Source organism: Hippoglossus stenolepis, chromosome 2, assembly GCF_022539355.2.
Source record: "Hippoglossus stenolepis isolate QCI-W04-F060 chromosome 2, HSTE1.2, whole genome shotgun sequence".
Classification (NCBI taxonomy): domain Eukaryota; kingdom Metazoa; phylum Chordata; class Actinopteri; order Pleuronectiformes; family Pleuronectidae; genus Hippoglossus; species Hippoglossus stenolepis.
The window spans coordinates 7,595,088-7,613,494 of record NC_061484.1 but is presented as its reverse complement, the minus strand read 5'-3'; the positions used below and the strand labels follow the sequence as shown (position 1 = coordinate 7,613,494).

At 44.0% G+C, this 18,407-nt stretch overlaps 1 protein-coding gene across 2 annotated transcripts; it reads left to right on the top strand.

The window, feature by feature from the left end:
* Nucleotides 1-1,701: 1,701 nt before the first annotated feature.
* nfil3-5 (nuclear factor, interleukin 3 regulated, member 5) lies at nt 1,702-10,620 on the top strand. Of its 2 annotated transcripts, none has more exons than XM_035180682.2 (2): nt 1,702-2,132; nt 6,650-10,620. In XM_035180682.2, the coding sequence occupies exon 2, from the start codon at nt 7,168-7,170 to the stop codon at nt 9,019-9,021; it is 1,854 nt and encodes a 617-aa protein (XP_035036573.1). In that variant the 5' UTR covers nt 1,702-2,132; nt 6,650-7,167; the 3' UTR covers nt 9,022-10,620. The 2 variants fall into 2 exon arrangements, with proteins under 2 accessions (XP_035036573.1, XP_035036580.1); XM_035180689.2 differs by lacking the exon at nt 1,702-2,132 and adding an exon at nt 2,861-4,958.
* The last annotated feature ends 7,787 nt before the right edge of the window (nt 10,621-18,407 follow it).

Here is an 18,407-nt window from a genome sequence, read left to right as displayed (position 1 = left end):
GCTAAATATCCCCAATTATACATTTGCCTTAAAGGGAATGTTCACCAAAAAATGAAAATCCACCCACTATCTACTCAACACTATGCCGATGGAGGGGTGGGTGAAGTGTTTGAGTCCACAAAACACTTGAGGAGTCTCAGGGGTAAACGGTTTTCAGCCAAAGTGACCTCTTCTTCAGACATAATATAAAAACGCCTCCATACTGCTCATGTGGTGTCATTCAAGTGTCCCGACATTCATATTCGATCAAGTTTAAGCCTAAAAGTCCACTACCGGAAGTGACGATGCTAGCGGGTGCCATTGGGTGAGAGTGTGTGCGGTGTTCCGAGGAGGCCATCCGAGGACATTTAGGCTTAAAACTTGGTGTAAATGACACTGTTTCAAGTCGAATATGATTGTCGGGGCTTGCAGACACTTGGATGACACCACAGGAGCAGTATGGAGGAATGCTATGTTGTATTGTTTTATTACGTCTGAGAAGGGGTCACCATTGACTTCAATTGTATCTGATTCGGCTGCAATGCTGTTTACCCCTGAGACTCCAGAAGTGTTTTGTGGACTCAAACAATTCACCCACCCCTCCATCGGCATAGTGGTGAATAGATTAAGAGTGAATTTAAATTTTTCAGCGGACTATCCCTTTATGGTGCTTTCTAATATTTGCATACACACAGCACACCCTCTGATTTTAACTTGCCAGTAACAGTCCTGCATTAACAATCATACTAAAGCTAACAGAGGGGTTATCAGCAAATAGCACGTTAAGCATCCAAAGTAAAGTGTTCATTAACCAGCAGATTGCCTTGTACTCATATTATTTTACAATTATAAAGTATGTACAACTACTTTAAACAAAAATATATACTGTATTTATTCAAGGTGGAGCTTGTAACTACATATGTGCGTGAAATAACTATAAAAAGCGCAAAGCATTCCTCTGAAATCAAGTGTAAGGTAAAAGTACCTGGAAAGAATATGACCACTGCTAGCATGCCCCAGGCCTGTTGACATTTGGTTGATGAGGACAGTGATCTGTAGCTGGCCATGATCTAAAACAAAACAGTTTTTATGCAAACCCTGTATATATTATGTCATAGCTGCATTGTTACACACTCGCATTGTAGTTCTATCTGAGGACACTCAGTGACATAATACATTCCCTAGCCCCTTACCCTAACCTTAACCATCCAAACTAAATGCCTAACCCTAACCTAAACCTAATTCTAACATTTTAAACCGAGTCTTAACCCTCAAACAGCCCATTGAAAAAGCGAGGACCGGCCCAAATGTCCTCACTTTCCAAAAATGTCCTCACTTTTTTTTAAATTTCCTCACTTTCTAAAAATGTCCCCTTTCTATAAATGTCCCCACTTTCAAAAATGTCCTCACTCTGTAGGGTCTATGCTTGAAATGGTCCTCACAAAGATATGAGTACAGGAACACATGCACACACAAAGGTCATTATCGGGATGAATGAATTAAAGAAATAAATAATTGTGGTTTTGCATCAATAAACATCAACGATCACGAGATAAAAATACACGATGAGAGAAAATAGGTGCGCTGACACCGAGCCCCTGTTCAAGGACAGGCTGCTACATGCCATCAATGGACGCCTCGCTAACATGGTGCAAAACGCATCCATGTGCGTGTTGTGAACTTCAGCTCAGGGATGAAGGTGGAGAGAAAGCACGCACACACACACACACACACAGGGAGAGAGAGAGAGACAGATAGAGGGAGAGAGGTAGATCGAGAGAGGGCGTCGCGAGGAGAGACAGAGGACAAAAACGTGACTAGGCAGCATAAGAGCTGTTATGCAACCGCTGACCTACTAACACATATTTCTAGAAAGGGAGCCGGGGAACTGGAGCAAAGAGTCCGGCGGCACACAGCGCACAGGCAGCCCGAGCCAGGAGAGACTCACACCGCATCCAGCCCACCCGCTGACGGACCCCAGCACACACAGGACCGCAAACTTGTTTGTCTCCCATTTTTTTCCTCCGCTTTGCTTTTCGGGAGGTTTCCTGTAAGGAAAAGAAAAAAAAAAGCAGCAGAGGGGAACAAGGAGACGAGGAAGCAGGAGCCAGACAGCTTTGTGTCGGGGAATCTTTTCTTTCTTCTCCTCCGAGGTACGTGTGAGCGAGCCGCTGCGTTCTCAGCCCTGTTGCGTTTTCTTTGTGTCCTCTACACACAATGTGTTGTGTGTTTGAACGTGCGTGTGTGACTGTGTGGACATGGGGACATGATGCTCTCGGGTGTTGTTCACATGGCGGCTCTCCGGGGTCTGAGCCGCGACCCGCGGACCTCGCGCCTCCGCCCGTGACTTTGAGACGTTCACGGCCGCTTTGTGTGGGATGACAGGGAAATGTGCGGAGCTGCTACTCCGCCGCTGTCGCGTTCTCCCCCTTTGTTTTCTACTCTGAACACGAGGCAGGAGCGGAACACGGGCGGCTGGCCACCCTCCACATTGTGTGCTCAATGTCAAGGCGACGTAATTTCCTCCATGCTGGTGTTTTCCAGGGAATGAGAGCGGCAGCCGCGTTGTCTGGTTAATGCAGACACACCGTGGTTTATTTTAGCTCGTGCACGTGGTCTGCTGCGCTATGTATGTACGTGTATGGTGTTCTCTGTTATTGCAGAGATTTTTAAAGGAATCTCTCCATCTGATGGAAACGTCACGGCTTCTTTTAACATACCAATTCATTTAGAATGTATTATTTTAGGGCACATTTGAACAAAATCTGTAAAAAAAATTAATGAAAGATTTAAGATCAATGAAGCCAATAAATAATATACATAAAAGATGGCAAACAGCATTATATTGTAAGAATATATATCCTTTATTATTATTATTATTATTGTTTAATATTTATAGTAGATACTACAGGAGAAACTGGATCAACTGAACATTTTCATGCTCAGGTCTCCATTAAATCCCCTGTTCCCCCACATGTGTCCATCATCACCGCTTTCAGGTTGCATCACTGTAATACATGTTAAAAGTAGAAATTAGCACACGATGTCTGATTTCTGTTGTCTGAGTCAGTAGATGGATTTTTTTTGTTTGTTTGTCCTGAGGTGTGTTGAGTAAAGCACAGAGCCTCGCTTTCAGGGAGTTGGAGACTATGACATAACCAGGCACAGCAGGGAGAAGCCATAAACTGCAGCCCTCTCCTGGGACAGCGAGGCCAGTAATTGATTCCCGTTCACACCCTGTGCTTCCTTCCCACCCCTCCATACCCACAGTAACACACACACACTTATTACGGAGGGAGAGAGATGTTTAGGAAGATTGTATTTTACAGCCAATGCTTTTACCCGTGAGGTGACACAGCTGCTCGGTGTATGCGAGCTATTTTTAACTTGCTCAGTCTTTTCTGCTCTAGAGAAAACATGGAAGAAGAAAAAAGCAGAAGTGAGGCGAAACCAGATGTAACAGTGTTTCCTGTTTTGGGGCAACAAAAAAAAATCTTGTCTCCCAAGATCCCAGCGAGGTCTTTGCCAGGGCCTTTGTTGTGAAATTAGAACAGCAAGTGAACATCCAGGATGTGATGCAATGTGTGGAAACTCCTGTGTGGCGAAGGGCAGGCATAGTTCTGGTGAGCTCTTAGTCCGCCCCGCTGCCAGCTGGTCTGGTTTTCAGGGGCGTCTGCATTGCTCTGTCCCAGCCAGCTCCCTGAATATAGGTCAGACGGGTTTCTGGGTGATGAGACACATGGGGTATACGGGGCAAGGCGTGGACTACTTTGTCCGCTCTGTCTGTCGCTCTCTGAGGAATCCAAGACCACATACTCATGCCGGGTTTAGCAACTCTAGCTATTTGCCCAGTTCTCTCACTTGACTGACTGTGAATCAATGTGTTAGTTAATTTGTTTAAGTTTTTGAATCTGCTGAGTGTAAGCAGGTAAAACCATTGACTGGTTAATAAAGATGTGAAGATGTGGGAATTCAGATTTAAGTGGAAAAGATGTAGGTCACATGTTTCTAATTGAACAAGTAGGTTTAAAATGATTAAATAGCTAATATGTACTAATGAGTACATTTCAAGATAAGGTCAAAACCTTTTCCCAGAAAAGTGCATTTATCTGTAAGTTCCTGTAGCGGCTCACTACAAGTTGAAGTGCTTTTAGTCATATATTCCTGTGAGGAAGTGTTAAACAACACACAGTCACGTAGGTCTCACTAACTAACCTGGTATGTCTGGATTAAAGCCTCCTCGTTTTTGTCTTTGGGCAAAATGGAGGCTACTTGCAGGGGCCCCTTCCACGTGTGTGGGGTTGGATCACTTAAAAGATGGAGGCGGGGAAGAGGATGCCTTGCGTTTTACTCACACTTGCCTCAGAGGAGGTCAGAGGTGAGGCATTCCTCCTCGAGCGGCAAGTGCCCGGGAACTACTTCCCTCACTGCGTTTAGTGAGAAAAACACAGAGACCCAGTGTTGTACAGTAGCTGCAGGGAATCATCCCTTTCTAATGGGAAATCAACCTCCACACAAAGAGCCAATTACACAGTGTACCTTGCCCAGTGTCTATTCTCTTTTTCAGTCAGGGAACAAAACACAGAGAGGAGAGTGAACAAGGGGAGATTTGAGGCATTCGCAGCCAGAAACCTGTAGCTTCTGCTGCTATGTAATATGCATGTGTTACAAAAGCCCTGCTCCGCCACAAGAGAAATTCAGAGCACGTACGCTACGAGCAACAACAGCAGCCCCTCCCCATGCAGTCCTGAGAGGGAGAGAGAGCCTGTTTTGTGTGAATTTGGCTGCAGAGATGGGTGTGTGCTCTGACGTCAATGCCATCTCCCCGTCTCTCGCCGTGGTTTTTCATCTGCCACCGGTTCATGTAGTTACGCTCTGCATTAGGCGGCGCAGGGTTTCCAGAGTGAACGGGAATTAATGTTGCATGAAAAATCACTGGGGCTGTCATAATCCGATTTTTGGGCAGATGGCGTATTCAAGTTAGTGTCTTTTTTTTCCCTCTTTCTTATTCCCCCCCGCCACAGTTTGTGTAAAATTCCTCTCACTTCCACCCAACGAATTCCTCCCGTCACCCCATCGTTCCTATGCTTCCTCCCTCCCTCACCTCTGTCTGTCACTCTATTTTTAGCGTGCACTCTAATACTCTCTTTCCCTCTCCTGCCCTCCCTCCCATGCAGTTCCACTGACCTATTTTATGGCGCACCGTCAAAGACAGGAGGAGTGTTTACCGCTTAGCGCCGTTTCTAGGTCAGTGGGACAGCGCAGACGTATGCGTGCTTCCTTCCCGCCTGCCTTTGTTTCTCACCCCCCCCTGCCAGTCTTTATGAAATTTATTCGGGGTTGGGGGGGGAGAAATGGGGGCTGACCCTAACATTTTTCCACATCTGTTGGTGGCTGCGTCCAAATCCCCGTCTGTTCAGCATTGCTTCACCCTGGTCCTTCAAGAAAAGGAGACAAACAAGGGAGGGAGGAACTCATGTTTTGCCACTCACAAGAAAACTCGATTTGAAGAATAGCACCCAACCTATGTATCCCCTGAGCTACAATGTCACAGGCATGGTTTAATAGTTACGTAATTATTCTTAGCTGTAGCCAAACTGTTTCAAAGTCACAATGTGTTTTTTTTTTTAAATGTGAGATTATGTAACAGGGTCATTGACTCCACGCCGAAGCAGAGAAGTGTTGTACGCAGTCTAGAGAAGACGTTCACTAGATTAAATAGTTGTGTGGCATTGACACTGGTGTTACGTCAGTAAGTGGTTTGTAAGTTTTGTTCCACCGGAGCACAAACACTTGTCTGGTCGTGATTTTCGGCTGTTCTTTTGCCCTCTTGCCATCACAGTTTAAATCACAGGAACTGTAGGGGGAGATTATTTGTTCAGGTCTCTGTCTTCTTTGCTTGCACCATGTCTGGTCAAAGTTTCCACACTTCATCATAGGACATGACAGAAATGGTGCCATGAACCGGGACCAGGAACTGTTTGTTTTTTATCAGCAACGCCCCAAAATTCCTCTAAATCTCCTCATGTCTGACTTCATCTTTACATGCAGAGTTATAGTAAATAAATAGTTTTCACTGATTGTAGGTCACCTTTTTGCCCTAAATTTTGCAAGGGTTTGTAATTCCACTGTTGCGAATGAAAAGTGACACCAAAGGAGTCATTGTTACACACAGACCCGGTGACCTAGATTACTGCAGTGTGTGTGTGTGCGTGCGTCATTAAAATATGTTTTGATGTTTGTAATGCACTCCAGGTCTCAGTGTAATGATGTGTTATTAATTACCGCATATCCACTGTGTAATGCCGTGCAGTGAGGAATCAAGTCTAAACTAAGTGCAGATCCAGTTATTACATAATACCGGACTGCCATCAGCATCCTCTCATATCTGCACCTGGCTTGTTGTTCACTTTATGCCGCAAGACCAGTAGATTGGGCAAAGCTTCCCGTAGAGCTACGGTGTTGACACAACATAAGAAGGCTAAGCAGCTTGCAGTGTTGTGTAATTCCAGACAGTGTCACAGCTACAACAGAACCTGAGCCATTACAGATGTGACAGCCTAATATGACCTGACTAAAATGTAAATATACCACAGTATATACTCCAGTGCTAATCCAATTCTCTCTCCCTCTCTCCCTTTTCCTCTTGCTGTCTCCTTTCATAAACTAGGTAGTGGTCAGGAAACATCAGCACTAAAGCCACATCCTCACGGAGCCCCAAAGTAGACCGACTGACCTATATCCTGTGTAAGACGCTGAGGGAAGGAGGGCAGCAGCCTGACAGGCATCACAGTACGGCTGAAGATTGAGGATAAACTCAAAATCACCTCTAGTGAGGCCACAGAAGCTGCTTTGAACAAATCACCAAGCCAACTGGAAGACTCTCTGCTCAAAACCCAAACTTGTTACTTTTTTTGGAGTTCTTCGTACTCAACACTAGTTCAATGTCTGAGGTTTTTGTGGAGTTCCAACTCTTTTTAATCTTCCTGGCTAATTTGGATACTTGAACATTTTGATCTAAAAAAAATACGTAACAGAAATCAATGAGGCAATCGCTTCAAGGAGCACAACCTCATCCGGAAATTTTTGCTGATCCTGCGACATAGATCACACTTCTTATTAACAGAGCAGAAGGCTCCTACCTTTTCCCTTTGCTAGAGTCAAACTCTGGCCCCCAGTTGGGAAAAAATGGAAAGTCTCCATCTTCACCTTCCATCCTCCAGCAACAAGAATGCCATGGATGTAGACACTTTTTCTAACTACAGCGGAAGCCTCCCATCCCCTGATCCCGAAAGTGGAGGGCGTGGCAGTCGCCAATCTAAAGGTAGCAAGTCTGCTTTGACTTCTCGTCGCAAGCGAGAGTTCATTTCTGATGAGAAGAAAGATGCTTCCTATTGGGAAAAACGCAGGAAGAACAATGAAGCAGCCAAGCGCTCAAGGGAAAAGCGTCGCCTTAATGACATGGTGCTAGAGAACCGGGTCATGGCGCTGAATGAGGAGAATGTTCGTCTCAAGACAGAACTCCTTCAGCTCAAGTTACGCTTTGGCCTCATTAGCACAGCCGCCTACATGGAGAAAAGTCAGCAGATCTCCAACAGTGCTGCAAATGCCAACAGTGGTAGCAACGGGAGCAGCACCCCAAACAGTAACACCTACCTCTCAAGCAGTGGATACTCCAGTGCGTCCCAGGTGATGCTAAATTCAGACTCGTCGGAACCTGAGCAGTCGAGCCGTGGTGAGCGCCACACCATGCTCCACAAATACTCTCCCCGTGGCTCCATCTCTGACATGTCAGACAGTTCCTCCAGGGACAGCCCGGAACCTATGGGCTACAACATAAAGCAGGAGCCCTCAAGCTTGGAGATGGCCAGGTTAGAAAGCAACGAGATTCCAGATGGGCTCGCTAATGGGTTACCAAATGGAATGCCAACTGGGGCTTACCATGGCAGCCACACTGCTCTGGTTTCTCCTCACCAGCAGGGCACCCCATTGTCTGAAAGTTCCATGGACTACCAACACCACCAACTGCAGCAGCAACAGTGTCACATGGATGCCTCCAGCCCCGCTCCTCAGGCCACCTCTGCACAAAGGAGCGTTATCTTGTACCGCTCCAGCAGTGGCTGTTACCCCATGGAAAGCCAGAGGTCAGATGGCCAGCAGGTCCAGCAGAGCAGACCGCCACAGCTTTTCCAGCAACCCTCCACCTCCAAGTTCTCTGACTGCTCATTGACCATCACAGAGGTCGCTGAGAAGCTAGAGAGGACAAAGACCATGGACTCGCCTCAGTATGAATACACCAATGGTCATGCTGAGTCGGTAGAGGAGCTTCAGGAAAAGTACAATCCCAGTGCCCAACAGCAGCATTATAGCTACCAGGGTGAGGAGAGTGGTCGTCAGCAGGCAGAAAGACACCAGAACCCCTTTGCCCCTGAGCTGACCCACAACACTGAGGAGGGCAAGTCCTCCTTTGTGCAGCACAACGGCTACCTCAACACACTGGATGAAGAGCCCCCAGTGCTCACCTACGAGGGGGGCCCCCGAGCTGATGGTTTCTATCAGGAGACCTCCTCCACTAAGGACACCTCTTCCAGTGATGGGGACCCTCGTAGCTCTGACAAGGAGGGTTCCACAGATGATGAGTCACCCTCCTCGTCCTCCTCAGACATCAGCAGCTACCACCAGAAGGCAGCTGGGGCTGCCAGTTTTCATGTAGAGTGCCAAGCCGAGGTCAAAGCCACTGCCCTGCCACACAAGCTCCGTCTCAAGTACAGAGCACTGTCCAGTGGGGCAGCAGGAGCACAGATAGAGGGCCCAGTCCACATCTCCATGTCCCCCTCTCCCACCTTGCCCCAGCACCCGTACTTAGCTCTACCCAGCAACCCTCACAGCAGCCACGCCAATGGGGAGAGCAAAGAGGTAGAGAATGACACTGAGTATGCAGAAGTGGTTAAGACTGTAAATGAGAGGACGGACGCTAAGAAGGATGAACTAAAAAAGGGATCCAGCAGTGGGAGGGGTGGGCGTAATAAGAGGCGAGAATAAGGACAAATGGGAGCAGCTCGAGCATCTGCTCTTTGTTGTCTATAGCAGACAGACAACTACAACTCTGACTCACATCGCCACCTTACAAGACAGAAATGAAGACAGTGATTTGTGTGAGGTGTAGTTAGGATGTGATTTCACCATCAAGTTTCACTGTGTCACCTGTTCCCCTTCCCTGTACTCTCTCCTACCTCCCACATATCCCTCAATTTACAATAACAAATCTCTTAATGAGGGAGGGGAAAGAATGAAACTCTTCAGAGGTGGAGTCTGGGATATTTCCCTCGTGGAAAATTCAACAATATTCAATTATTCATTATTGTAAGCTGCCTGGGTGGCTGGTCCGCATTTACCGTGGCATTCTGGGAACATTCCTTTGACCAAAGATACACATCCTTCCTTTTTTGGCAAAGAGTGACATTCTTCCTCCCTCCGAACAGATCAGAACCATTTGATCCCAAACCCTCTCATCATCTGCACACAAGTTCTCTTACATTCTGAAGCACTTAGATTGTATATTACTGTGACATATAAATTTGCATATATGGAATATATTTTACGAATAAAAATGTGGCAAAAAAAAAAACAAAAAAAAGTAGTGGGATAATGGAAGTTGTAGACTTTAAAGTGATCAGTTTGTTCTTGTGGAGACACCGTGTACAGTCCCTCTTTGTCTAGAAAATGACTCAAAGAATACTTTGAGTATGAGCCACAACTTATAAAAAAAAAAGAAAGAAAAGGAAAAAAAAGTTTTTTTCAGACTCTGCTCCGGTTCCTCGTTCAGGTGATCCAAGCTCTTTGACACTCAAAGCTGTCAGAGCAGTCAAGGCCAGTTACTCTTGTATCAATCAAGGCTATGCAGTCACACATGCTGTCGGCAAAACCTGACAAGCACAAGGCGAGCCTCGTTTGCAGGCCGTTCACAAGAAATCAATACAACTTCATTTTCCAGACGAACATCGTCTGTCTAATAAATGAAATGGCTCTCCAGTCGTAACCAGCAAAGCTGCTCTCGCTTCATAAGGTGCCTCTTTATTGTGTTGTCCCTCGTCCCCTCAATGTCTAAACGACCCCACTCACCTCTGCACTGAGTTGTTTTAGCTACAGTAGCTGCAGTAGATCACACACGTCTGTACAACTGTTTCACTTCCTGGTGCCTGCCTTTGGTCACTATGTATAAATGTAAATTTGTCTCTATCTCTTGTATACTGCTGTCATTATTTTATTATTATTTTATTGATATTGTTATTTTCTATTATATTCTGTTATTATTTTGACTTTTATTATGTGTATTTTTATGTCATCCTGTTGTGTCATTTTGCTCAATGCTCTTCCTGGTTGTGCTGTGTATTAAACCCTTGCTGCCCTTTGCCCCAGTTACCATTTGTACTACGTGTTACTGTATAACCCTTGCTGTTTGCCGAAAGGCTGTTTCCGAAAATGGAAGACAAAAAAATTCAATAAGGCTTGTCCAGAAGTGATTATGTATTGCTATACTTCACGTGGATATGCAAAATGGTCAGAAAAAAAACACTCATTTTGGAATGTGAAAGATTCAAAATGGGGGGGAAAAAATAAAAAGGTTGTTGAATTTACAAATGTCTCTTTGGTACTTATTGAGTGGCTCTCTTATGAAATGCTTTCAGAACTGATGCACACACTCGCAACCAGACTAGCTTTTTTTCGGGGGGGTTGCAGAAGACCAAGTGGATGATTCACAACTCACAGACAGCAACATCTCAGTCTGCTGGTGCAGCTCAGTGAGAGACAACACAGACAGAAAAACATCACTGGTTCACCCAGTCATCACTGGAAGCCTGCTGCCTGTTGGCAGAGATTCTGTGAAATGGACTGAAATAGGAACAATACACAGACTGTGATATTTTAGCACAGGAGGAAATCTGTTGTCCAAACCTCTGCCTGAATATTCACGTCGTGGAACATTCACAAAATACACACGACTCCAATGTAAACGACAAAGTGAACCTCATATTTTACAAACAGTCTGTCTCCTCACAAGAGCCTATTCATTGGATGATATATATATATATAATAAAAAAAACTATAAAAACGAAGAGTCAGGCAGTCAAATGAATACATAGAGTGAGAATGAATTATTTTTAAAGTGAGAAATCTCAAAAGGCACAGATTGTGCCAATGCAGCCATTTGGGGAGGACACCCTTTCATACAGCTACTAAAACCTCTCTAACTTGTCTCTGCTTCGCTACATCTGCAGGATTTCCTACAGGGCTCTAAAATTGTACCTTTCTTTAAGGCGGAAATAAAATATTTACTTTATTTTGTGTTCTATCTAAATTTACTCTGACCCATTAATATCTAAACTGATGTGTACATCTTTGCAGGATTCACACAAGTGTTACCTTTATGTAGATACCAAGATAGATAGATACCTTTATATAGATACCATTATTCATATGGACCCTGCAGTTGCTGATATGTACTCTATTAATTTTAGGCTCGTCCTTCAGGGGCGTGGGATAAGGGTCTGTAAGAGGTTAACTCAAATAGAAAGGTACAAAAGAGAATAATAGCTTCGACTGACTTAATAGCAGATGAAAACAAGAACCAAAGTTCTAAATACATGCAATTAAAATAATCTTGATTTTAATCGACTGAAATAATTGCAAACTGGCCACTTTTCATTTTCATACTTAACTGGAAGAGGGAAGGTCAGCAGTAAAACACACATACCACAGTGTTACATCAGAAAGTAGTTCAACATTAGCAAAGTTGCTTTATTCTGCTCTTTGTGTCTGGACAGTCCATTATTGCTCAACGCCATGAACCAGGGTCCTAGATGGATAAAAACCAGAAAAACAAATCACAGCGTGTATCAGAGTGCATCAAGCAAAAAACAAGTTACACAACTGTCTTGGGAGAAAACTGCGTCAGACTATAAAGTGCACGCAGCCTCCATCTGACCCTGCTGTTAATGGAACAATAGCTGATAGGAACTGAAAGCTGGCATGGGCAGAGCTTGCCACTGACGCGGGTTACATAAGAGTCATTAAGGCGAGGAGAGCCTATCAGATACAGGGGTGTTGCTGTTTGAGAAGGAAACACCCAAACTTAATGAGATTCTCAGGATGTCAACTCTGGAAACTAAAAATGATATATAAATAAGCAAGAAAGCATAAAACCACCTGTGGGCATGTTTTGATCCTCAGAGTTAGTTACCAGGGGGCTTCATGTTGTGCAAATCTGTGACACAATTCAAATGCACGCACCGTACTTTGGGTGTGAAGCGATAGGAGCTTACTCCCGCAACAGATAGAGGAAGGATGAAGGTGTTTGGAAGCAGCTGACCAATGTTCAGCAGCTCTAATGTGCCTTCACTTCTGCTCTCCGTGTCACACACCAGTCAGTTGGAACAAGTGGCATTCCTGAGACAGCCGCAGTGCTTTGTGTTGCACTTTCCTCTCTCTCCTCCACCTTTTCTCTTTCCCACCTTTCACTATCCCCTCACTATCTCTTGTTTTCTTTCTCTCTTTCTCTCTCTCTCTCTCTCTCCCCCCGTCTTTGAGCTGTAAAAGCTCCTTTGTGTTGTGCGGAGGCTTGTGAAAACAGGCCAGGAGAGTAAAAGTAGGTCAGTGAGGAGGGATGGGAGAGGAGGGGAAGGGGTGAGGAGCAAGAGAGAGAGAGAGAGAGAGAGAGAGAGAGAGAGAGAGAGAGAGAGAGAGAGGGTATTCAGAGTGGAGAGCAGGGAGGGAGAGGGGGGGAGGAAAGAAGGGAGGGAGGGAGGGAGGGAGGGAGGATTACGTCACATGCCTCTACAGTGTAAACTTGAGCAAACTACTCAGAAAAAAAAGCCCCTATCTTGTTGATGCATGATGGAGCAAGTCAGTGGCACGCACACACACGCACGCATTTATCAGTTTGACGTTGCATCAAGTTGACATTTATATTAAAAAGCACACACAGATTGATTTTGTCGTCAGAGCTAATAGAATTATGTAATAGAAAGCTCCATGACATGTTTATGGTTGTAAATTGTTATTGTTATTACCAACTTACTAGAAATTGGGTGGGGTATTTTTTAGTGTAGGCCACCTTTGAGGAAACACAATATGCACCAGATGACTGTTGTGTGATTAGATGCCAACATCTAAACATTCAAGTTTGACCTAAGTTGGAATTCTCTCAGCATTGTTCCAGCACATGCCATTTGAATCCACCTGTCCGGCAGGTGTGACCTGGAATATTAATTTCCTGTAAAATTAAGACGTTTATGAAAACTGGTAGGTCATGGCGAAGAGTGTGTGTGTGTGTGTGTGTGCGCTGGAGAGAGAGGGAGGGGCTGTTGGCCCTGCGCTGCCTGCGGTGATCAACAGCCCTGACTGGTTATGTAACTGGGATGCTGCAGTATGTAGGTCAGCAGCACAGGGAGAGCCAGGGATGGGGTAAGGAGGATGGAGCCGAGGAGTGTGCGTTGATATATATATATATGGGTGCGCGCGTGTCTGCGTGTGCGTGCGCATTCACACCTCCGAATTTCATATTTCAGTCGTTTTTAGCTCGTCATCCTCACAGAGAGGATGTGCAGTTAACATCCTGCTGAGCAGATGTCAAATACCATCGCTCACTGCAGAAATCCCAGCTACAGTGAGTTGAAATTCACTGAATGGAGACGAGCAAATCATTGGGAGGCCAACGAGGCAGAAAAAACCTCATTGTGCAATGGAGCTAAACTGACCCAGCTTTGAATATTACATCAGTGTTTGCTAGTGTGCAGTTTGTTTTTCACAATCCAGCTCTCGCAAACACTGAGTCTTTCAGTTTTGTCTTCTTGTGGAAGAATATATGTTTTAAAAAAAGCATGGTCTCATCTGATCATATAAAAATCCTTATTTTAATTCAAACTTAAATCTGTGTGGATGATATGATTAAGATCAGCCATAAGCCGGTTACACTGAAAATAATCTGATATTATCCCAATTTCTTAAAATAAAGAATAAGTCACTCAGGAATGCAGTTAATCAATTATTAAGCCCGTTGCAGCATGGCTGGACATGGTGTTAACCAAGAGTCTCAAGTCCCCTCAGTGACTTATTTATAAACCTTTTCTGAATTTCATCCCTTACAGAAAATGTCCTTTGATCTTTATTATAATTTGTAATAATAATTTGAATAAATGTGTTGTTGGGCCTCACTTTCCTACCTTTAGGGATTTCTGGATGTTTGGTAACACAATTTCAAAATCTCAAATTAAACCAAATCAACGCATGTGGTGCAACTGGCCACTGGGATATTTTCACCGCGAGATGTGACTCTGGTTTGCACACGCCTGCAGGAAGCCTTAGAGAGAAAACAGAGTGAGGGAGAAAACAACTCGTCTGTTGGACATGCTTGGTTGGCTGCTGTTCAAGGGGGAGTTATGTTGCCTGCCATGACCCATTCAATCCCCGCTCACTGCCTCTGCCCTACACAGCTCTGTAAAATAGGTCAGGAAATGTGGTGTGTGCGTGTGAGTGTTACGTACATGAGCAAAAATTATGATTTGAGGAAGGCCAGTGAGTGGCAGACTACACACACACGCACACACAGACACACACACACCGATGCATTTACATCACAACGTAAAAATAGGCCACAAGAAACTTGTGCATTTCTGATATGAAAGTAGGCCACTGGGATGTTTGTATGTGAGCGATGATTCAGCTCCATGTTATGCAATGTAAAACCACCCTTGGGTCCCATTGCCATATCTTGTGCCCTTGTGCCACAGGAAGTAGCCTGTCCCTGCATGTTTGTGTGAGTGTTTGTCAAAATGGAGGAATAGGACCTTCATTTTCGTTCGGCCACTGACCCGAGCAATCTATCATCTGCTTTTTGTAAACACGTCAGCCTGTCTGTATCTGAACAGGATCACATGTCAGGAAGAGATTGTCGACATATTCCCCTTTTTTCAGGGTTTTTCCAGAGTTTCATAAGGCAAAACAAAAGGCAACACTTTAACAATTTTAAATGAACTGAATACTATTAGTTTAGATTTTTTAAGATTTTTCCATAGATTTAATTATTGGGATTCTTTTTTTAGAAAAAATAAAAGGCACAAATTTTACAATTTGACCTAAATATTGCTAACATGTCTGTATGGTGAATGTGGAGCTACAGACAGCAGCTGGCTAGTTGAGCGTGAACATATTCCCATTTCTCAAGATCTTTCTCGAGACTTAAGCGTTTACTCTCTTTTTTCCGGCAACACAAAAGGCAAAAGGGAAGGTTTAATAATTGTCTGTAAGGTAAACATGAAGCTACAGCCAGCAGCTGCCCAGCAACCTCACCATGACAGCAGACTCCAGGTAGTCTGTGCACCAGCCAAGAGAAATCGTTGGGCATGTAACCGCCCGTAAAACCATTTATTATTATAAATCCTTTTTTGCAAATCAACAATTAAGCAAACTAAAATGAGTGGTGAGCTAATTTTATTACGAGTGGAAAGAGCGAGGCTTTCTGCTTCTCTTAAGCTCAGCCACGCGAACTCAAATGTCTTTCCCAGAATGTCAAACTTATTCCTATAAAAGAAACTACTCACTTTAATTTTTTCTTTTTAAAATCGTTATTTAAGTCAAAACCTATATGCACCTCATTATTAACAGAAATCATGAGGGAGGTTAATAAATATTGTAGGTTTGCTTAGGTTTTTGTGTGTTTGCCGTCCTATTTTAAATTCAACAGGGTTTTACAGTGAGTTTCACGTTGCCCACCAAAGAAATGCGTCACACCATCTGATGTAATCACATACTGATTCCATCCAGACACACAAAGTTTCCCGCGTAGCTGCTGGAGAGCTCTGACTCAGACGTTGTGAAGACCTCTCCCTGTCTGCCACGTAAAAAGATCCATATTTGTGAGCTGTGTGTATCCACAGAGAAAATATCTCACTGACACCAGAGGAGCTCTGATGAACACGTGGCTTCGAGTGCACAGTTTTAAATCCAAGCTGCCAACATTGTTCCATAAATATTTTAAGTGGAACATCAGCGGAGATCAACACAGTTAATTAAACACAGAGAGGAGGTTGGCTGTACCTGCCCTCATGAGACACTTTACAGGAAAGCATGTATGTGTTGTTTCCAATGAAGACTTATTATTATTATTACAAAACAGCCCTTGCTCTGGCCAAGCTCATATCAGACTTTAATTGTCTGGGTTTGCCAAAAGTGGAGAGTTTCTTCCAAACTTGTGTTAACTTTTAGTGCTACATTTCCTTTCTGGGTTAATATACCTGCACTCTGGTGGTCTGCACAGCAAAGAATCTGTACTGGGAAACACAAAGAGTGAATTTATTTTAAAAAAAACTCTGAATTAGGATGAGAACTTGATTTGGTTGTTGCAGAGTGCTGGATAAGCCTGATGCAAGCTAATGATGGAGTCATGCTCGGAAAAGTCTCTATAAAGACAGTATTGACATGAAATTTTAACATTTCAATAAACATACGGGCATGTGAGCAGCATATTAATATGGAATGCAATAAATCTGAGGTTCTTCTATCCTACATATCTATCTGAAGTTGATTCATTCCACATAAGCCAACATAATTGGCGGCGGAGCGACCTGACAGACAACAACATGTTGGAGCTGTGGTGAGTGAGGTAACCTGCAGTTCTTCATGGTGGTTATTAAGTGGATTAACCCCCTTAGATTAGTCTCAGCCATTTCTCCCATCTGTCTTCTGTTACACCACAAACCTGATAATGTACAACCACTGCAGGACACACACACACACACACACACACACACACACACACACACACACACACAGAGAGAGAGAGGCTTTAGAAAAATGCGGAGATGACCATTTGAGCAAATCTTCTCCCACTGATCTACCTCGCTGTGTAACCGTTGCGTGACTGGACAGGCACACAACTCGCACACACACACACAGACAGACGCTTGTTCACATCACATGCTCACATTTGACTGTAGACACACTCACACAGTGGCCACGGCCTCACATGCAAGAAAACACGCAGCCACACACTAATCTGTGATTAGTCGTTAGTTATTATTCTCAGTCGAGTGAACAGGAGACATGCATCCCGTTTACAGTACTGACACAACAAGGTGGAGTTGGGGACCCATGACTTTGGACATGCGTGTCTGTGCGGAGGGATTTAGACTGAATGTATGAGCGTGTCACTGTGCGACACTGCTGAAGGTGCATACATTTACCTTTTAATTTAGTTTTTGTGAAGTTGGATTTAGCTTCTTCTAATGGAGGCCTAAAGAAAAAAATGAAAGAAAAACCCATTAAAACACATGAAAGCTTTTCTACAGTTACATGGGACCAGGGGTGGATATTCTCCACCATTCATCTTGATCTAAGAAATATTTTGAAAATTAAATTAAAGTAATAACAGCAATACTCTTTTCTGAATACGTGAAACTCTCAACTTAATAATATACCCCTGCATATCACAGTACTCATTGTGACAAGCAGTTGTCTCCACCACCAAGATTATATTTTCAATACTGTTGTTATTGTTACTGTCTGTCTTGTAAGCAGATATTTAAAAATGAAACAACAAAAAAAACACACTCAACAAATTTCAGTAAAATTGAAAAAAGGAAATGGAGCCAGATCAGATTTTGACCATGTAGCGTCCACACTGAGACCATTAGTAAAGCCCATAACGAATCTGAACTATCAAAGCAAACTAGTATTTTTTGGATTTCTTGGTTTCAAACCTGGGGCCACTAAGTACAAATCTGCTGAAATGAATAGTCTGGTCTTTAACGTATTCTCCTGATGATTTTAATTTGGGCTTCAGGCTTCATTTCTGCCATTAAAACAAACAAAGACTAATTACAGCGGCTTCTCTGAGTGAACCGTGGTTGAACTGAGACTAATTCACATTCAGCTCTCATACGACGCCAATCACCAAATGTTACTGAGCCTGAGTCGGTTGATGGAACAGTTTGTGCAGTCTAGAGGTTCATATCAGGGAAGACGCCTGACGTGACCCAGAGCACGCTGCAAGAAGTCAGTAAGAGTCAAGCTGCGACAAGGCCCCGGTGCAGAGGAGGACATCAAAAAAACGGCTTCTGCCCTCATAGGGAAAATCACATCTTTGTTGTTGGGAATTCTCTTAATGTGATAGAAGTAATCAATTGAGAGCAGGGGAATATCTAGGATTTTTCTGAATTGGGGGCCATAAAGGGGCCAATTATATGTCCAACATCCATATTGTTAGTATTGTCCCTGGGTGACTAGTTTATTTATTTATTTATTTAAAGACTACTGGCAGGGTAGAGGCCCCTCAGGGGCCAACCAGATTTTATGTGAAGCCAGTGCCCCCCAGGCCCCACCCCTAAATCCGCCCCTGGTTTAGAGTGAGGTGAGGACAGGATTGACGTGCG

Coding starts and splice junctions, on each gene's coding strand:
- nfil3-5 (XM_035180682.2), top strand. CDS start 7,168: ATGGAAAGTCTCCATCTTCACCTTCCATCCTCCAGCAACAAGAATGCC.